Source organism: Salmo trutta, unplaced genomic scaffold (genome assembly GCF_901001165.1).
Source record: "Salmo trutta unplaced genomic scaffold, fSalTru1.1, whole genome shotgun sequence".
NCBI classification, from domain to species: Eukaryota; Metazoa; Chordata; class Actinopteri; order Salmoniformes; family Salmonidae; genus Salmo; species Salmo trutta.
In genome coordinates, this window is record NW_021822739.1 from 158,257 (window position 1) to 180,756 (window position 22,500).

At 44.0% G+C, this 22,500-nt stretch overlaps 1 protein-coding gene across 1 annotated transcript in view; it reads left to right on the plus strand.

Moving 5' to 3' along the window:
- The first annotated feature begins 682 nt into the window (after positions 1–682).
- LOC115184109 (rap guanine nucleotide exchange factor 5) overlaps positions 683–22,500 on the plus strand; it is a 23,403-nt gene continuing 1,585 nt past the window's right edge. Inside the window, exons 1-13 of the mRNA XM_029745100.1 lie at positions 683–861; positions 1,523–1,620; positions 6,557–6,587; positions 8,000–8,078; positions 8,690–8,839; positions 14,599–14,696; positions 14,943–15,065; positions 15,319–15,497; positions 15,791–15,881; positions 20,116–20,166; positions 20,579–20,666; positions 22,030–22,094; positions 22,245–22,299. Coding sequence (XP_029600960.1) covers positions 703–861; positions 1,523–1,620; positions 6,557–6,587; positions 8,000–8,078; positions 8,690–8,839; positions 14,599–14,696; positions 14,943–15,065; positions 15,319–15,497; positions 15,791–15,881; positions 20,116–20,166; positions 20,579–20,666; positions 22,030–22,094; positions 22,245–22,299 — 1,267 coding nt within the window. The 5' untranslated portion in view covers positions 683–702. The remainder of the gene's footprint in view (positions 862–1,522; positions 1,621–6,556; positions 6,588–7,999; positions 8,079–8,689; positions 8,840–14,598; positions 14,697–14,942; positions 15,066–15,318; positions 15,498–15,790; positions 15,882–20,115; positions 20,167–20,578; positions 20,667–22,029; positions 22,095–22,244; positions 22,300–22,500) is intronic.

Below are 22,500 nucleotides of genomic sequence, written 5' to 3' on the forward strand. Positions count from 1 at the left end.
CCCTTACCTCTAGACAACAGTACATTACCTCTAGACTACAGTATACCACCCTTACCTCTAGACTACAGTACATTACCTCTAGACTACAGTATACCACCCTTACCTCTAGACTACAGTACATTACCTCTAGACTACAGTATACCACCCTTACCTCTAGACTACAGTACATTACCTCTAGACTACAGTACCACCCTTACCTCTAGACTACAGTATACCACCCTTACCTCTAGACTACAGTATATCACCCTTACCTCTAGACTACAGTACATTACCTCTAGACTACAGTATACCACCCTTACCTCTAGACTACAGTATACCACCCTTACATCTAGACTACAGCATACCACCCTTACCTCTAGACTACAGTATACCACCCTTACCTCTAGACTACAGTATACCACCCTTACCTCTAGACTACAGTACATTACCTCTAGACTACAGTACACAACCCTTACCTCTAGACTACAGTATACCACCCTTACCTCTAGACTACAGTACATTACCTCTAGACTACAGTATACCACCCTTACCTCTAAACTACAGTACATTACCTCTAGACTACAGTACATTACCTCTAGACTACAGTACATTACCTCTAGACTACTGTAAAAATAGCAGTGTTGATCCTGTTGGCCTAGCTAATGTCAATACACACAACGCCTACTGTGAGCCCGCTCTCCTGCTGTGCTGATGCCTTAACTCATGGAGCCCACCTATTGTTCAAGGAGACACCACCAGGGGAAAGACAAAGGGAAGGAGGTTCTGGACAGGAAACGTCAGGTCCTGCACCTGGTGACACAGTGGACAACACTGTACAGAGACTTCCTACGAGAAGACGAGCATGTTAAACTCTTCATGAAGGTATGACAGAGCGAGGGAGGAGAAGAAGAAGGGATATTATAGCCTGTTTCCAGATTTGTTTGTGCTTTCTTTCAAACTCCTCTAGTCATTTATAAGGAGTTGGCAAGACAAATGTGGGGCCAGGCTAAGGATATGGGACAGTGAGATGACCCTAAAATAAGTGATATCATGATGATATGGGAGGGTGAAAACAGACATTAGATGTTGTCTTTGTGTATCAGACATTGAAAACAGACATTCAATGTTGTCTTTGTGTTTCAGACATAGAAAACAGACATTAGATGTTGTCTTTGTGTTTCAGACATTGAAAACAGACATTAGATGTTGTCTTTGTGTTTCAGACATTGAAAACAGACATTAGATGTTGTCTTTGTGTTTCAGACATTGAAAACAGACATTAGATGTTGTCTTTGTGTTTCAGACATTGAAAACAGACATTAGATGTTGTCTTTGTGTTTCAGACATAGAAAACAGACATTAGATGTTGTCTTTGTGTATCAGACATTGAAAACAGACATTAGATGTTGTCTTTGTGTTTCAGACATTGAAAACAGACATTAGATGTTGTCTTTGTGTTTCAGACATAGAAAACAGACATTAGATGTTGTCTTTGTGTTTCAGACATTGAAAACAGACATTAGATGTTGTCTTTGTGTTTCAGACATTGTATCGTTTCCTCCTGGATGACCTTTATGAGTATCCAACTCTAGAGAAGGAGCAGAAGGACCTACAGAAACTCCTGCGGCTGCATCGCAGACAGTGAGTGGCCATAGGAATTGAATAATGGAAAATGTTATATGATGAATTAGTTACACTACATGACCAGAAATATGTGGACACCTGCTCGTTGAACATCTCATTACAAAATCATTGGCATTAATATGGAGTTGCCCCCCCCCCCTTTGCTGCTATAACAGCCTCCAGGCTTTCCACTAAATGTTGGAACATAGCTGCGGGGACTTGCTTCCATTCAGCCACACGATCATTAGTGAGGTCGGGCACTGATGTTGAGCAATTAGTCCTGGCTCACAGTCGGCGTTCAAATTCTTCTGAAAGGTGTTCGATTGGTTGAGGTCAGGGCTCTGTGCAGGCCAGTCAAGCTCTTCCACACCGATCTCGACAAACCATTTCTGTATGGACCTCGCTTCGTGCAGGGGGGCATTGTCATGCTGAAACAGGAAAGGGCCTTCCCCAAACTGTTGCCACAAATCTCCACCCGGCACAGCCAGAAGAGGACTGGCCACCCCTCATAGCCTGGTTCCTCTCTAGGTTTCTTCCTAGGTTCTGGCCTTTCTAGGGAGTTTTTCCTAGCCACCGTGCTTCTACACCTGCATTGCTTGCTGTTTGGGGTTTTAGGCTGGGTTTCTGTACAGCACTTTGAAATATCAGCTGATGTAAGAAGGGCTTAATAAATACATTTGATTTTATTTGATTTGAAAGTTGGAAGCAAAGTATGGTCTAGAATGTCATTGTATAATGTAGCGTTAAGATTTTCCTTCATTGGAACTAAGTGGCCTAGCCCGAACCATGCAAAACAGCCCCAGACCATTATTCATCCTCCACCAAACTTTACAGTTGGCACTATGCATTCGTGCAGGTAGTGTTCTCCTGGCATCCGCCAAATCCAGATTACTCTGTCGGACTGCCAGATGATTCATCACTCCAGAGAACGTGTTTCCACTTCTCCAGATTACAATGGCGGCGAGCTTTACACCACTCCAGCCGATGCTTGGCATTGCGCATGGTGATCTTAGGCTTGTACGCAGCTGCTCGGCCACAATAACCCATTTCATGAAGATCCCGATGACCAGTTCTTGTGCTGACATTGCTTCCAGAGGCAGTTCGGAACTCAGTGGTGAGTGATGCAACTGAGGACAGAAGAGCTACGCGTTCTGTGAGCTTGTGTGGCCTACCACTTCGCGGCTGAGCCGTTGTTGATCCTAGACATTTGCACTTCACAATAACAGCAATTACATTTGACCAGGGCAGCTCTAGCAGGGCACACATTTTTACTAACTGACTTGTTAGAATGGTGGCATCCTATGACAGCCCCATGTTGAGCTCTTCAGTAAGGCCATTCTACTGCCAATGTTTGTCTATGGAAATGGCTGTGTGCTTGATTTTATACACTTGTCAGCAACAGGTGTGGCTGAAATAGCCAAATGCACTAATTTCAAGGGGTGTCCACATACTTTTGGATATATAGTGTGTTTTTGTGTAATGTATGCGTGGATTATTTCTCCTAAGTGTGAATTCCGAACATGTAGCTGGTAAACAGGAAATGTGACTTTGTGTGCATGTCAAATGGCACCCTTTTCCCTGTATAGTGCACTAATTCTGACCAGAGCCCTATAGGCCTATCACACTATTGGCCTGTAAAGAGAATAGGGTGACATTTGAGATGCGTTTTTTTTGTACTAAAAGAGTGAGTCAAAACTGAAAACACTTATGAATATAGATCAACTGTCCTAGAGGCAGAGAGAGTCATGTGTCCTCCAACACCACCACCCATGAATGGAAACATGTACTGTAGAGGGCTGTTTTTATGATCTCAACTGTATTCATACTAAATGAATCCATTGATAAATTAAGAGTAGTTGCAGTGTTTGGGCATGTGTTGTTGCTCTGTTTGGGGCTGTTGTACTAATTTGGGCTGTTGTTGTTGTGCTGTTTGTGGCTGTGCTGTTGTGCTGTTTGGAGCTGTGTTGTACTGTTTTGGGCTGTGTTGTTGTATTGTTTGGGGCTGTCTTGTTGTCTCGTTTGCGGTTGTGTTGTTGTCCCGTTTGGGGAGTGTGTTGTTGTACTGTTTGGGGCTGTGTTGTCATCCTGTTTGGGGCTGTGTTGTCATCCTGTTTGGGGATGTGTTGTTGTCCCGTTTGGAGTTGTGTTGTTGTCCCATTTGGGGTTGTGTTGTTGTCTCATTTGGGGAGTGTGTTGTTGTACTGTTTGGGGAGTGTGTTGTTGAACTGTTTGGGGCTGTGTTGTCATCCTGTTTGGGGGTGTGTTGTCGTCCTGTTTGGGGCTGTGTTGTTGTCTTGTTTGGGGCTGTGTTGTTGTCTTGTTTGGGGATGTGTTGTTGTCCTGTTTGGGGCTGTGTTGTTGTCCTGTTTGGGGCTGTGTTGTTGTACTGTTTGGGGAGTGTGTTGTTGTACTGTTTGGGCAGTGTGTTGTTGTCTTGTTTGGGGATGTGTTGTTGTCCTGTTTGGGGCTGTGTTGTTGTCCTGTTTGGGGCTGTGTTGTTGTACTGTTTGGGGAGTGTGTTGTTGTACTGTTTGGGGAGTGTGTTGTTGTACTGTTTGGGGAGTGTGTTGTCCTGTTTTGGGCTGTGCTGTTGTACTGTTTGGGTATGTGTTGTTGTACTGTTTTGGGCTGTGTTGTTGTACTGTTTTGGGATGTGTTGTTGTCCTGTTTGGGGATGTGATGTTGTACTGTTTGGAGTTGTGTTGTTGTCCCATTTGGAGTTGTGTTGTTGTCCCGTTTGGAGAGTGTGTTGTTGTACTGTTTGGGGAGTGTGTTGTTGTACTGTTTGGGGAGTGTGTTGTCATCCTGTTTGGGGCTGTGTTGTTGTCCTGTTTGGGGCTGTGTTGATGTCCTGTTTGGGACTGTGTTGTTGTCCTGTTTGGGGCAGTGTTGTTGTCCTGTTTGGGGCTGTGTTGTCTTGTTTGGGGATGTGTTGTCCTGTTTGGGGCTTGTTGTTGTCCTGTTTGGGCAGTGTGTTGTTGTGCTGTTGGGGTATGTGTTGTTGTGCTGTTGGGGTCTCTGAGTTCCTCTCCTTCTGTATCAGGGGTCTAAGACACGTAGGAAGAATATCTGGGAAAGCACAACCTGTGACAGAGAGGCCTGTTGTTCAATTTCTACTGTTGGTTCTATTATTGCCAATAGCATTGAGGATTCCTTCCTTGCTGACAAACGCACACATCCAAGAACACCCAGAATATAGAACATGGTGTCCATCGAGTGGGACACATCCCATGTCAACCCTCCCCTCATCCCTCCTCCCTTCCTTCTCCTCACCTACTCCCTCCTTACCAAATTCACATAGAAATGTGAGTTATAAATCTGTTATTATAATTGAAAGCAAGTCTAAGGAGTGGTAAATCTGTTTTATGTGTGCTATTTCTGCGCTTCCCGTTTTTGAGATTACTTTCAGTTTTGTACACCAGCTTCAAACAGCTGAAAATACAATATTTTTGGTTATTGAAAATGTATTTCACAGCGGTGTAGATGGTACAATGATTCTCTACACTATACATTGCTTGTTTTGTCACATAAACTGAAATTAGGCAAACCATTTGAAGGTTAGCAACCAGGAAATGGTGGACCGATTTCTACATATTGCACCTTTAATCAGGACCATGACCCATGTCACCTAACCTTGACTTTTCTAATCAGGACCGTGACTCATGTCACCTAGCCTTGACTAATCTAGTTGATTAATGGAAAATCCCAGTACTACCAGGTTACTAGTTAATAAATGGAAAATCACAGTACTACCAGGTTAGTAGTTGATAAATGGAAAATCACAGTACTACCAGGTTAAAATCACAGTACTACCGCCCGTCCAGCATCACTACTCTGGACGGTTCAGACTTAGAATATGTGGACAACTACAAATACCTAGGTGTCTGGCTAGACTGTAAACTCTCCTTCCAGACTCACATCAAACATCTCCAATCCAGTTAAATCTAGAATTGGCTTCCTATTTCGCAACAAAGCAGCTTTCACTCATGCTGCCAAACATACCCTCGTAAAACTGACCATCCTACTGATCCTCGACTACGAAATAGCCTCAAATAATAAATTGGATGCAGTCTATCACAGTGCCATCCGTTTTGTCACCAAAGCCCCATATACTACCCACCACTGCGACCTGTACGCTCTCGTTGGCTGGCCCTCGCTTCATACTCGTCGCCAAACCCACTGGCTCCAGGTCATCTACAAGACCCTGCTAGGTAAAGTTCCCCCTTATCTCAGCTCGCTGGTCACCATAGCAGCACCCACCTGTAGCACGCGCTCCAGCAGGTATATCTCTCTGGTCACCCCCAAAGCCAATTCCTCCTTTGGCCGCCTCTCCTTCCAGTTCTCTGCTGCCAATGACAGGAACGAACTACAAAAATCTCTAAAACTGGAAACACTTATCTCCCTCACTAGCTTTAAGCACCAGCTGTCAGAGCAGCTCACAGATTACTGTACCTGTACTTAGCCCATCTATAATTTAGCCCAAACAACTACCGCTTCCCCTACTGTATTTATTAATTTATTTATTTTGCTCCTTTGCACCCCATTATTTCTATTTCTACTTTGCACTTTCTTCCACTGCAAATCTACCATTCCAGTGTTTTACTTGCTATATTGTATTTACTTCGCCACCATGGCCTTTTTTGCCTTTATCTCCCTTATCTCACCTCATTTTCTCACATTGTATATAGACTTATTTTTCTACTATATTATTGACTGTAGGTTTGTTTTTACTCCATGTGTAACTCTGCGTTGTTGTTTGTGTCAAACTGCTTTGCTTTATCTTGGCCAGGTCGCAACTTGTTCTCAACTTGCCTACCTGGTTAAATAAAGGTGAAACCCCCCCCCCCCCCAAAAAAAAACGAGTTGATTGAAATGGTTCAAAACGAGTGTGTGTATTGTTTTTTTGTTGTTCTTGTCTCATGGTCTAATTGTTTGATTTTGTTTCTCTCTCCAGTACAGCGGAGGAGTATTCACCCCACAGAAAGGTAAGAGGCCAAACTGCATGAGATGAGTATTCACCCCACAGAAAGGTAAGAGGCCAAACTGCATGAGATGAGTATTCACCCCACAGAAAGGTAAGATGCCAAACTGCATGAGATGAGAATTTACCCCACAGAAAGGTAAGATGCCAAACTGCATGAGATGAGAATTTACCCCACAGAAAGGTAAGATGGCAAACTGCATGAGATGAGTATTTACCCCACAGAAAGGTAAGATGCCAAACTGCATGAGATGAGTATTCACCCCACAGAAAGGTAAGATGCCAAACTGCATGAGATGAGTATTCACCCCACAGAAAGGTAAGAGGCCAAACTGCATGAGATGAGTATTCACCCCACAGAAAGGTAAGATGCCAAACTGCATGAGATGAGTATTCACCCCACAGAAAAGTAAGAGGCCAAACTGCATGAGATGAGTATTCACCCCACAGAAAGGTAAGAGGCCAAACTGCATGAGATGAGTATTCACCCCACAGAAAGGTAAGAGGCCAAACTGCATGAGATGAGTATTCACCCCACAGAAAAGTAAGAGGCCAAAACTGTATGAAAGTAGTATTCACTGCACAGAAAGGTAAGAGGACAAAACTGCATGAAATTAGTATTCACCCCACAGAAAGGTAAGAGGCTAAACTGCATGAGATGAGTATTCACCGCACAGAAAGGTAAGAGGCCAAACTGCATGAGAGGTAATGGAGCTGTTGTATGAGTCACAGGAGGCTGCTGAGGGGAGGACAGCGAATGGAATAGCATCAAACACATGGAAACCATGAAAACCATTTGTTGGATGTACTTGATACCATTCCACTTATTCCACTCCAGCCATTACCACGAGCCCGTCCTCCCTAATTAAGGTTCCACCAACCTCCTGTGGTAAGAGTGCGTCATTGTTGGGCAGGGTTTCCCAATTGGTGGCCCACAGGCCATTTTATTTGGCCCCCAAGTTTTCTGAGTTAAAACTCCAGCAAATCAGCACAGTGGTTTTTCATTTTGGAAATGTGAGAAAGTATTTCCACGCATAATACAGAGATATACATGTATGTGATTGAATACAAATGTAAGCAAAGTTTGAAATAATGTTTTAGTAAAATATTATATCTGTTTGGGCTTCTTGCGGTCAATTTACAGTCTACAAATGATTTGTAATTATGTTCTGGCCCCCTGATCATCCGCTCAAGAAACAAATGGGCCCGCGGCTGAATCTAGTTGCGATCCCTGTTGTAGGGATGTGTTTATTTTTGAATAGCCAGGTTTCCTTATGGCCTATTTGCAACCGTTTGGGTCATTAAATACTATTGTCCTCTTGTTTCCTGCAGAAACCACAAGATTCCAGAAGAGTTAGAATGTTTACTCACACAGTATGAATGTGTTCTGAATTCCCTGTATGTCCTTCCATTTAGAGCAAAGCTCTTTCCCACCAACTGAGCCTGAAAGAGAACGGGCTCCCGACCAGAAGAACACAAAGGGAGACCAGGGAAGGTGAGTCGGTCCTAAAATCTGCCTGCGTCTCAAATGGCACCCTATTCCTTATATAGTGCACTACTTTTGAGCAGGGCCCTATGGCCATTTGGGATGCAGCCCCTGTCTTTCTATTTCTTCTTCCTACATTCCTCCCAACATGCATTGTTTCCAAAGTTTGTGTCGGCTGATGACGTTCTGTATAGAGCATCTCAGAGCCATTCTTTTTAAGGTAGCAAGCACTGTGAGGAGACAGAGTAACAATGGAAATCCTTGAGGCTGGGCAGAATGAGACTTTTCTGAACAATGAAAATCCCAATGCTTTCATGTTCAATGACGTCAGTACATGAGGTGATGCATGTGAATTATGACATCATTGAACATGAAAGCATTGAGAATTTCATTGTTCACAAAAGTCTCAGTCTGTCCAGCCTCTTCACACGCATCACCTCATGTACCACTTTATGTAGCAGGTTAGCCATTTGAGAACACCCATGAGTTGACCATTCAAATTGCTATGGTCAGTAGTTCAAACTCCATTCTATTCCTTCTACTTCTATGGGATAAACAGTGTTCTCTTTCTCGCTCTGTCTCTCATTCCTTCCTTCCTCTCCCTTTCCCTCCCTCCTCAGTGTTGTGTCATGTGTACGTGAGCATGGACTCATATCTGAGTGTGAGGAGCCTGGCCAGTGTTGTGGCCCAGGGGCTGCTGCAGGAGGTGGCTGAGAGACTGGATGTCCCCCTGGAGGAGCTTGTCCTGCTGGCTGTTACCTACCCTGGAGGTAACTAATCTAACCCTAACCTAACCATACCTGGAGTAGCTGGTCCTGTTGGTTGTCATCTACCGTGGAGGTAACTAACCACAACATAACACACACAGGGATTCACCAGAGTTTCAATGGTCTGTCTGTCTGTCTGACTGCCTGCTTGTTGAAATCCTATCATATCAAAAGTTTATTGGTCGCGTACACAGATATTACCACAAGTGCAGCAAAATGCTTGTGTTTCTAGCTCCAACAGTGCAGTAATACCTAGCAATACAAAACATAATATAAATAAAAACACAATACACACACACACAGAATCCCAAAAAATACAGAGAACTTAAGAAATATCAGAACAAGCAATGTTATATTTGAGATTCTTCAAAGTAGCCACCCTTTGCCTTGATGACAGCTTTGCACACTCTTGGCATTCTCTCAACCAGATTCATGAGGTAGTCACCTGGAATGTATTTCAATTAACAGATGTGCCTTGTTAAAAGTTCATTTATGGAATTTCTTTCCTTCTTAATGCGTTTGAGCCAATTAGTTGTGTTGTGACAAGGTAGGGGTGGTATACAGAAGATAGTCCTATTTGGTAAAATACCAAGTCCATATTATGGCAAGAACAACTCAAATAAGCAAAGAGAAATGACAGTCCATCATTACCTTAAGACATGAAGGTCAGTCAATGCGGAACATTTCAAGAACTTCAAGAAAGTTTCTTCAAGTGCAGTCGCAAAAACCATCAAGCGCTATGAAGAAACTGGCTCTCATGAGGACCGCCACAGGAAAGGAAGACCCAGAGTTACCTCTGCTGCAGAAGATTCATTAGAGTTCATTAGAGTTAACTGCACCTCAGATTGCAGCCCAAATAAATACTTCTCAGAGTTCAAGTAACAGACATCTCAACATCAACTGTTCAGATGAGACTGAGTGAATCAGGTCTTCATGGTTGAATTGCTGCAAAGAAACCCCAACTAAAGGACACCAATAAGAAGAAGAGACTTGTGTGGGCCAAGAAACACGAGCAATGGACATTAGACCAGTGGAAATCTGTCCTTTGAGATTTTATGGTTCCATCTGCAGTGTCTTTTTGAGATGCAGAGTAGGTGAATGGATGATTTCAGCATGTGTGGTTCCCACCGTGAAGCATGGAGGAGAAGGTGTGATGGTGTGGGGCTGCATTGCTGGTGACACTGTCTGTGATTTATTTAGAATTCCAGGCACACTTAACCAGCATGGCTACCACAGCATTCTGCAGCGATACACCATCCCATCTGGATTGTGCTTAGTGAGAATATCATTTGTTTTTTAATAGGACAATGCCCATTTGGGCTATTTGACCAAGAAGGGGAGTGATGGAGTGCTGCATCAGATGACCTGGCCTCCACAATCACCCGACCTCAACCCAATTGAGATGGTTTGGGATGAGTTGGACCGCAGAGTAAATGAAAAGCAACCAGCAAGTGCTCAGCATATGTGGCAACTCCTTCAAGACTGTTGGAAAAGCATTCCTCATGAAGCTGGTTGAGAGAATGCCAAGAGTGTTCAAAGCTGTCATCAAGGCGGCAAAGGGTGGCTACTTTGAATAATCTCAAGTATAAAATACATTTTTGGTTACTACATGATTCCATATGTGTAATTTCATAGTTTGATGTTTTAACTATTATTCTACAATATAGAAAATAGTCAAATAAAGATATTCCCTTGAATGAGTCCAAACTTTTGACTGATACTGTGCATGTATATTATGTACATATAATGGTGTGCAAAGACAGTATGGACAGTATATGAATAGAAAAGGTGTGTACAGCAGAAGTTATATAGGATGAGCCTGGACTAGAATACAGTATACACATATAAAGACTGTCCACCTGTCTGCCTGTCTTTGACTCTGTATAGATGCAGTATTCTGGGACAGTATCTCCTTCTATAGCCAATACACACATCCGAATACTCTGAAAGCACATGACTGTAAAAACAATGATTAAACCATGTCGTCCTCTACTGACCTTAATGTCCAGTGACACAACAGTATGTATTATGTAACATGAATGAGTGAAATTCTGTAGACTTGAAAAGCGAGCAGGAATGAACAAAGTCCTGCTGTCCCGACATGTAGTCGTTTTCTGTTGTCAGCCGCTGTGGCTACACTGACTGACTACTGTAGAACAGAACCAACCCTACACTGACTGACTACTGTAAAACAGAACCAACCCTACACTGACTGACTACTGTAGAACAGAACCAACCCTACACTGACTGACTACTGTAAAACAGAACCAACCCTACACTGACTGACTACTGTAGAACAGAACCAACCCTACACTGACTGACTACTGTAGAACAGAACCAACCCTACACTGACTGACTACTGTAAAACAGAACCAACCCTACACTGACTGACTACTGTAGAACAGAACCAACCCTACACTGACTGACTACTGTAGAACAGAACCAACCCTACACTGACTGACAACTGTAGAACAGAACCAACCCTACACTGACTGACTACTGTAGAACAGAACCAACCCTACACTGACTGACTACTGTAGAACAGAACCAACCCTAGACTGACTGACTACTGTAGAACAGAACCAACCCTACACTGACTGACTACTGTAGAACAGAACCAACCCTACACTGACTGACTACTGTAAAACAGAACCAACCCTACACTGACTGACTACTGTAGAACAGAACCAACCCTACACTGACTGACTACTGTAAAACAGAACCAACCCTACACTGACTGACTACTGTAGAACAGAACCAACCCTACACTGACTGACTACTGTAGAACAGAACCAACCCTACACTGACTGACTACTGTAAAACAGAACCAACCCTACACTGACTGACTACTGTAGAACAGAACCAACCCTACACTGACTGACTACTGTAGAACAGAACCAACCCTACACTGACTGACAACTGTAGAACAGAACCAACCCTACACTGACTGACTACTGTAGAACAGAACCAACCCTACACTGACTGACTACTGTAGAACAGAACCAACCCTAGACTGACTGACTACTGTAGAACAGAACCAACCCTACACTGACTGACTACTGTAAAACAGAACCAACCCTACACTGACTGACTACTGTAGAACAGAACCAACCCTACACTGACTGACTACTGTAAAACAGAACCAACCCTACACTGACTGACTACTGTAGAACAGAACCAACCCTACACTGACTGACTACTGTAGAACAGAACCAACCCTACACTGACTGACTACTGTAGAACAGAACCAACCCTACACTGACTGACTACTGTAGAACAGAACCAACCCTACACTGACTGACTACTGTAGAACAGAACCAACCCTACACTGACTGACTACTGTAAAACAGAACCAACCCTACACTGACTGACTACTGTAGAACAGAACCAACCCTACACTGACTGACTACTGTAGAACAGAACCAACCCTACACTGACTGACTACTGTAGAACAGAACCAACCCTACACTGACTGACTACTGTAGAACAGAACCAACCCTACACTGACTGACTACTGTAGAACAGAACCAACCCTAGACTGACTGACTACTGTAGAACAGAACCAACCCTACACTGACTGACTACTGTAAAACAGAACCAACCCTACACTGACTGACTACTGTAGAACAGAACCAACCCTACACTGACTGACTACTGTAAAACAGAACCAACCCTACACTGACTGACTACTGTAGAACAGAACCAACCCTACACTGACTGACTACTGTAGAACAGAACCAACCCTACACTGACTGACTACTGTAGAACAGAACCAACCCTACACTGACTGACTACTGTAGAACAGAACCAACCCTAGACTGACTGACTACTGCAGAACAGAACCAACCCTACACTGACTGACTACTGTAGAACAGAACCAACCCTACACTGACTGACTACTGCAGAACAGAACCAACCCTACACTGACTGACTACTGTAGAACAGAACCAACCCTACACTGACTGACTACTGTAGAACAGAACCAACCCTACACTGACTGACTACTGTAGAACAGAACCAACCCTACACTGACTGACTACTGTAGAACAGAACCAACCCTACACTGACTGACTACTGTAGAACAGAACCAACCCTACACTGACTGAGTCCTGCAGAACAGAACCAACCCTACACTGACTGACTACTGTAGAACAGAACCAACCCTACACTGACTGACTACTGCAGAACAGAACCAACCCTACACTGACTGACTACTGCAGAACAGAACCAACCCTACACTGACTGACTCCTGTAGAACAGAACCAACCCTACACTGACTGACTACTGTAGAACAGAACCAACCCTACACTGACTGAGTCCTGCAGAACAGAACCAACCCTACACTGACTGACTACTGTAGAACAGAACCAACCCTACACTGACTGACTACTGTAGAACAGAACCAACCATACACTGACTAACTCCTGCAGAACAGAACCAACCTTACACTGACTGACTACTGTAGAACAGAACCAACCCTACACTGACTGACTACTGTAGAACAGAACCAACCCTACACTGACTGACTTGTGTAGAACAGAACCTACCCTACACTGACTGAGTCCTGCAGAACAGAACCAACCCTACACTGACTGACTACTGCAGAACAGAACCAACCCTACACTGACTGACTACTGTAGAACAGAACCAACCCTACACTGACTGACTACTGTAGAACAGAACCAACCCTACACTGACTGACTACTGTAGAACAGAACCAACCCTACACTGTCTGACTACTGTAGAACAGAACCAACCCTACACTGACTGACTACTGTAGAACAGAACCAACCCTACACTGACTGAGTCCTGTAGAACAGAACCAACCCTACACTGACTGACTACTGCAGAACAGAACCAACCCTACACTGACTGACTACTGTAGAACAGAACCAACCCTACACTGACTGACTACTGTAGAACAGAACCAACCTTACACTGACTGACTACTGTAGAACAGAACCAACCCTACACTGACTGACTACTGTAGAACAGAACCAACCCTACACTGACTGACTACTGTAGAACAGAACCTACCCTACACTGACTGACTACTGTAGAACAGAACCAACTCTACACTGACTGACTACTGTAGAACAGAACCAACCCTACACTGACTGACTACTGTAAAACAGAACCAACCCTACACTGACTGAATACTGTAGAACAGAACCAACCCTACACTGACTGACTACTGTAGAACAGAACCAACCCTACACTGACTGACTACTGTAGAACAGAACCAACCCTCCACTGACTGACTACTGTAGAACAGAACCGACCCTACACTGACTGACTACTGTAGAACAGAACCGACCCTACACTGACTGACTACTGTAGAACAGAACCTACCCTACACTGACTGACTACTGTAGAACAGAACCAACCCTACACTGACTGACTACTGTAGAACAGAACCAACCCTACACTGACTGACTACTGTAGAACAGAACCAACCCTACACTGACTGACTACTGTAGAACAGAACCAACCCTACACTGACTGACTACTGTAGAACAGAACCAACCCTATACTGACTGACTACTGTAGAACAAACCAACCCTACACTGACTGAGTCCTGCAGAACAGAACCGACCCTACACTGACTGAGTCCTGCAGAACAGAACCAACCCTACACTGATTCAGTACTGCAGAACAGAACCAACCCGGCACTGGGACACTTATCTACCCCAGATAGCAGGTGACACGCTGGCTGACATATTTATAATGGCTGTGCTGTGTGTGATGCTTCCTCTCTCCAGAGAAACTCCTCCTGAAGCCTCAGGACAGGCTCTACTCTGATTCGCTGACAGCAGTGGGGAGGCTGCATGTGTGCAGAAAGGATCTGAGTGAAGTCATGGTAGGAATCACAATGAGTCCACTTCAATGCAGTTCCTCAGCAGGCTACAATGTGAATGAATCTAGCAGAGGTGACAGTCCTCAGGCCTCCTATCAAGCTACTTCTGCATTTGGTTTATCACATTATATACCTGATTCCTATTGGATATGCTTCCAGCCTATATCCCACAGGGTCATATCACACCAGAAAAGAACATGTTCTTACATAACCTGACAGAACATATATCATATTCATTTCTCCTCTCAGAACCCGTTCACAGACAACGCAGAGCTGCAACAGAGGTCAGCTCGCATGCTGAGTATGAACACATGGGACGTGGCTGTCACCCTTACAAACTTTGACTGGAGTGTCTTCAACTCAGTACATGAGGTCCGTGACATCATCTTTTGTCCATCACCTACACTATGCATGCGTCCAAAATTGGCACCCGATTCACTATAGTGCACCTTTTGTTTTTACCAGGGCCCATAGACCTCTGGTCAAAAGTAGTGCGCTATAAAGGGAATAGGGTGCCATTTAGGACACAGTTAAATATATTAGTGATTCAAAGCTGTCTACAAGCTCACCCCTGTCCTGCCCTGTCCTGTCCTGTCCTGCCCTGTCCTGTCTCTCTCCACTACAGCAAGAGCTGGTGTACTTTACGTTCAGCCGTCATGCCAGCGGTGGCCACACGGTGGCGCTGGAGCTGCTGCTGCAGCGCTGCAATGAGGTACAGCTGTGGGTGATGACAGAAGTCCTGATGTGTCCTACGCTCTGCAACAGAGTCCAGCTCATCAAGAAGTTCATCAAGATCGCTGCCCAGTGAGCTCCTCTCCTCTCTGACCACAACATAGTGGGATCTAGCATTTCGAGCAGAGTTATTACGTCCTCAAAATGTGCTGAAGTCTTCTTCTACAGAAGTAGAGCAGTATGACTGGTCCATTTCACTAAGGGCCCAATACTTCAACTACAGAACTCTGCACAACACTATTATAGTGAGGTCTGCATGGACAGGATGCCCCCTCCTGTGGTTTAGTGAGGAATTACAGTTTGTATTCCTGTATCATCACTGTATGAAGCTGGTGTTAACAGTGTGTCACTCTTTATTTCTTCAGCTGTAAAGCCCAGAGGAACCTCAACGCTTTCTTTGCCATCGTTATGGGTCTGAACACCGCAGCAGTTAGCCGCCTCAGTCAGACCTGGGAGGTCAGTGTTTGTCTGCTCCTGTATGTGACTATTTGTGATGGGATGTCTTTTAAGCTTTTCAAATAAACTGGTCTTGATTGTCTTTTGCCAAGGGACAGTTTGAAATGTACTGGTTAGTTCAAAATAGAAGAGAGTTGTCAAACGTTTTGTTGCTGCTTTGAGGATTATTTTATTTTAGATTTTATTAAGCACAGAGCAGGGTAGTATGTTTTTATGGGGCATAGAGGAGGGTAGTGTGTTTTTATTGGGCATAGAGGAGGGTAGTATGTTTTTATTGGGCATAGAGGAAGGGAGTGTGTTTTTACTGGGCACAGAGGAGGGTAGTGTGTTTTTATTGGGCACAGAGCAGGGTAGTATGTTTTTATTGGGCATAGAGGAGGGTAGTGTGTTTTTATTGGGCACAGAGGAGGGTAGTGTGTTTTTATTGTGCACAGAGGAGGGTAGTGTGTTTTTATTGGGCACAGAGGAGGGTAGTGTGTTTTTATTGGGCACAGAGGAGGGTAGTGTGTTTTTATTGGGCATAGAGGAGGGTAGTGTGTTTTTATTGGGCACAGAGGAGGGTAGTGTGTTTTTATTGGGCATAGAGGAGGGCAGTGTGTTTTTATTGGGCATAGAGGAGGGTAGTGTGTTTTTATTGGGCATAGAGGAGGGTAGTGTGTTTTTATTGGGCATAGAGGAGGTGTCACGGTTGTCATCGGTGAAAGAGGACCAATACGCAGCAGGTACGTGTATGCTCATCTTGTGAATTTATTGACTTCCAAAAAATGAACATACAAAAATAACAAAGAAACGAAACCACGAACAGTCTGGTAAAGCATAAGGCTTACACACAGAACAATCACCCACAAATAACAACCACAAACACACCCTAATATATGGGACTCTCAATCAAAGGCAGATAGACAACACCTGCCTTCAACTGAGAGTCCCAACCCCAATCAACACAACATAGAAACACACCAGACTAGACATGGGAGGTCAGTGTTTGTCTGCTCCTGTATGTGACTATTTGTGATGGGATGTCTTTTAAGCTTTTCAAATAAACTGGTCTTGATTGTCTTTTGCCAAGGGACAGTTTGAAATGTACTGGTTAGTTCAAAATAGAAGAGAGTTGTCAAACGTTTTGTTGCTGCTTTGAGGATTATTTTATTTTAGATTTTATTAAGCACAGAGCAGGGCAGTATGTTTTTATTGGGCATAGAGGAGGGTAGTGTGTTTTTATTGGGCACAGAGGAGGGTAGTGTGTTTTTATTGGGCACAGAGGAGGGTAGTGTGTTTTTATTGGGCACAGAGCAGGGTAGTGTGTTTTTATTGGGCACAGAGGAGGGTAGTGTGTTTTTATTGGGCACAGAGGAGGGTAGTGTGTTTTTATTGGGCATAGAGGAGGGTAGTGTGTTTTTATTGGGCATAGAGGAGGGTAGTGTGTTTTTATTGGGCACAGAGGAGGGTAGTGTGTTTTTATTGGGCATAGAGGAGGGTAGTGTGTTTTTATTGGGCATAGAGGAGGGTAGTGTGTTTTTATTGGGCACAGAGGAGGGTAGTGTGTTTTTATTGGGCATAGAGGAGGGTAGTGGGTTTTATTTGGGCACAGAGGAGGTGTTTTGGTACGTCCCTTATGCACTATGCTTTTCTACACTCTTACTAAACCATAGGTCAATGTAGTCTACCAGTCAACTGTCTAACCTGTCCTCTATTCATAGTGACTACAATAGTAGATGAATCATATATAGTCTACCAGTCAACTGTCTATCCTGTCCTCTATTCATAGTGACTACAGTAGTAGATGAATCATATATAGTCTACCAGTCAACTGTCTATCCTGTCCTCTATTCATAGTGACTACAGTAGTAGATGAATCATATATAGTCTACCAGTCAACTGTCTATCCTGTCCTCTATTCATAGTGACTACAGTAGTAGATGAATCATATATAGTCTACCAGTCAACTGTCTATCCTGTCCTCTATTCATAGTGACTACAGTAGTAGATGAATCATATATAGTCTACCAGTCAACTGTCTATCCTGTCCTCTATTCATAGTGACTACAGTAGTAGATGAATCATATATAGTCTACCAGTCAACTGTCTATCCTGTCCTCTATTCATAGCGACAGTAGCGGTGGGTGGATGTTTATCCAGATCTACAAAATGCTAATTAGCAATCATACACACAAATAAAATCATTCAAATCTTCACCAATGTTCAATGTAAATCCACTCGATAGAAGAGTAGCTGAGAGGCATCATTACATCATCAAAGAAAAGTGAAGACCTGAAACATGCAGCTCAAATACCTCCCCTATTGATCTTGTTTAGGGACAATACAGTTATCCTACCTAGATTATAGTACAGTACAACACCACAATGCAATGAAAAAGTGCATTACTGTTTTCAATTGAGTACAATTCTACTCTAGGCTGTAAACGGCAGTGAAAATTCCATTTGAATAATGGCGCAATAGCCTTGTTAATTGAATGTTTCATCCATGGATCAGTTGTGGGTCGACTCTGGACAGATTCTAGAAAAGCACAGTAGCAGGCCAGTCTGGCTGGATTTTTACTTCTGATACGGATCATCATTCTCCTAAGTCTTCTCCACGTAGGCTTGTGCTCCCAGCAGGCCCAGTTATTCAGGGAAACTTAACATGCGTCTGCCTCCTTTCCCATCTATTTCTAGACCTAGAACCTAACGCCTAAATATAGTCACAATGTTTCAGCCTGATAACGCTACCTCAAAAGTCTCCTGTAGGCTACCTGCTCACATTCATCCACTCCACTCGAATATACACCGAGTGTACAAAACATTAGGAACACCTTCCTAATATTGAGTTGCACCCCCCACTATACACCGAGTGTACAAAACATTAGGAACACCTTCCTAATATTGAGTTGCACCCCATTTTGCCCTCAGAACAGACTCAATTCGTCGGGGCATGGGCTCTACAAGGTGTCCAAAGCGTTCGACAGGGATGCTGGCCCATGTTGACTCCAATGTTTCCCACAGTTGTGTCAAGTTGGCTGGATGTCCTTTGGAATGTAGACCATTCTTGATAAACACAGGAGACTTGTGATTGTGAGAACCCAGCAGCATTGCAGTTCTTGACACACGAACTGGTGCGCCTGGCACCTACTACCATACCCCATTCAAAGGCACTTAAATCTTTGTCTTGCCCATTCACCCTCTGAATGGCGCACATACACAATCCATATCTCAATTGTCTCAAAGCTTAAAAATCCTTCTTTAACCTGTCTCCTCCCCTTCATCTACACTGATTGAAGTGGATTTAACAAGTGTCTTCAATAAGGGATCATAGCTTTCACCTGGATTCACCTGGTCAGTCTATATCATGGGAAGAGCAGTTCCTAATGTTTTGTACACTCAGTGTAATTCCAGCATCTTAACTGAGCAACGGCCATTCGATCAATGGAAAGAGACATCTGTTTCAAAACAGCAAAAAGTTGAATGACATTCGTAGATTGTGAAGCCAAGCCTTCGATACTGAGTAAGTCTATAAGGTAGGGGGGATGTATTCTCTGTCAGATAGACATTCTCTACTTGTGGAGTTGAAAACACAAACCATGATGATAAGTGCTCAGTCAGTAAGCAGTATGCATTTATGCATTTCATATTGGTTGTGTGTGGTGCATTGGCACAGAAACCTATTGGTGGAAAACACAGGAGGTTGGTGGTACCTTAATTGGGGAGGACGGGCTTGTGGTAAGGGCCTGAGCAGAATCAGTGGGATGGTATCAAATACATGAAACACATGGTTTCCAGGTGTTTGATGACATTCCATTTTCTCCGTTCTGGCCATTATTATGAGCCGTCCTCCCATCAGCAGCCTCCACTGGTGGAAAATTCACTGCAAATATTTTATATAATTATAAATATTGCATCAAACTGTTAAAAATCAGATTTCCTCTTAGCTGATCATTGTCTGCTGCCGGCTCTGATCGTAGTGTAATGAGACAAGCAGGGAGAGTGAGCTCGTCTGTGGTGGTCGACGAACCCTCAACCTTCTCGCCCGTAGCCCTGCGTGGCATCAACTGTACCAACAAACCATGCTGAAGTAGCAAAGTTGATATCTACGTTTATAAACACAGTCATTGTTATTTATGGTGGTAATAATATTGTATGAGGGAGGAGGGTGTGCAAATCTTTTCACAGGACAAGGAGGAGGTCTGAGTAGAGCCAGTAAATGTTGTGGCAACTCAACCTGTTTTTCTTTCCATCAGAAAGTTCCAGGAAAATTGAAAAAAGTGTTTTTGGAGCTGGAGATGTTGACGGTAAGTTCATGATTTTGTATTGTGTAGAGATCCTGTAATAATGAATTGGACTATCCATGGAATTCTGGGTTGTACGTATAGTACTGGGAACATATTGGGGCATCTGGTCATTAAATAGGCTACATGTTTTCACTGTTGAGTTAATAAAAGCAGGAGGCTTGATAATTATCACTAGGTCTGGTCTCTTGGGACACAGTAACAGATGTTAGGGGTTGTGAGGGCTTCTGCAGTGCACATGTTTGAGTCCCAAATGGCATCCTATGCCTTACATAGTGTCCTACTTTTGACCAGATCCCTATGGGCAATGATCATAAGTATTCACTATATAGGGAATATGTTGCCATTTGGGACGCAGAAGACCACGTTTCTCCCCAAAGACAAGCATCACGTCTGTCTCAACATGTCTTCACAGGACCCCTCTCTCAACCACAAAGCCTACAGGGACGCTTTCAGGAAGACCAAGACGCCGAAGATCCCTTTCCTTCCTCTGTTACTGAAAGGTGCCTCAGAAATGTCATCACTCCCTCCTGAACCCTGCAGTGGTCTGTAATGTTACTGTCATCACTCCCTCCTGAACCCTGCAGTGGTCTGTAATGTTACTGTCATCACTCCCTCCTGAACCCTGCAGGGGTCTGTAATGTTACTGTCATCACTGCCTCCTGAACCCTGCAGTGGTCTGTAATGTTACTGTAATGTTACTGTCATCACTGCCTCCTGAACCCTGCAGGGGTCTGTAATGTTACTGTCATCACTGCCTCCTGAACCCTGCAGTGGTCTGTAATGTTACTGTCATCACTGCCTCCTGAACCCTGCAGTGGTCTGTAATGTTACTGTCATCACTGCCTCCTGAACCCTGCAGGGGTCTGTAATGTTACTGTCATCACTGCCTCCTGAACCCTGCAGTGGTCTGTAATGTTACTGTCATCACTGCCTCCTGAACCCTGCAGTGGTCTGTAATGTTACTGTCATCACTGCCTCCTGATCCCTGCAGTGGTCTGTAATGTTACTGTAATGTTACTGTCATCACTGCCTCCTGAACCCTGTAATGGTCTGTAATGTTATTGTCATCGCTGCCTCCTGAACCCTGCAGTGGTCTGTAATGTTACTGTCATCACTGCCTCCTGAACCCTGCAGTGGTCTGTAATGTTACTGTAATGTTACTGTCATCACTGCCTCCTGAACCCTGCAGTGGTCTGTAATGTTACTGTCATCACTGCCTCCTGAACCCTGCAGTGGTCTGTAATGTTACTGTCATCACTGCCTCCTGAACCCTGCAGTGGTCTGTAATGTTACTGTCATCACTGCCTCCTGAACCCTGCAGGGGTCTGTAATGTTACTGTCATCACTGCCTCCTGAACCCTGCAGTGGTCTGTAATGTTACTGTCATCACTGCCTCCTGAACCCTGCAGTGGTCTGTAATGTTACTGTCATCACTGCCTCCTGATCCCTGCAGTGGTCTGTAATGTTACTGTAATGTTACTGTCATCACTCCCTCCTGAACCCTGCAGTGGTCTGTAATGTTACTGTCATCACTCCCTCCTGAACCCTGCAGTGGTCTGTAATGTTACTGTAATGTTACTGTCATCACTCCCTCCTGAACCCTGCAGTGGTCTGTAATGTTACTGTAATGTTACTGTCATCACTGCCTCCTGAACCCTGCAGTGGTCTGTAATGTTACTGTCATCACTCCCTCCTGAACCCTGCAGTGGTCTGTAATGTTACTGTAATGTTACTGTCATCACTCCCTCCTGAACCCTGCAGTGGTCTGTAATGCAGACAGAAATATTGTGAGCTAAACTAAATCAGGATTGATGAACTAGTACTCAATATTTTAACCCTGCTACATTGTTCCCTTTCTCTTAGATATCACCTTCATTCACGAGGGCAACAAAACGTTTCTCGATAACCTGGTCAATTTTGAAAAGCTGGTAAGTTGCTCCAGTATGACGGAGGGGGTTGAACATGTCAGTGTACCGAATGTTTCCTCAACTACAGACAGTCTATAACGCAGAACCAGGTCATCTAAAATATGTGATGGATGTGTATTTGATGTGTATGGTGTCCATCTCCTCTTGCAGCACATGATAGCCGACACGGTGCGTCTCATCAGACACTGTCAGGAGGATCACATGGGTGGGTGAAGTGTGTGTGTGTGTGTGTGTGTGTGTGTGTGTGTGTGTGTGTGTGTGTGTGTGTGTGTGTGTGTGTGTGTGTGTGTGTGTGTGTGTGTGTGTGTGTCTTACTCTCACACAGTCTTTGATCAGAAATGACAATCAACTTTGATGAGCTATCCTTGAACCTCCATACTCATGTCATTACTTACACACAGTAGAC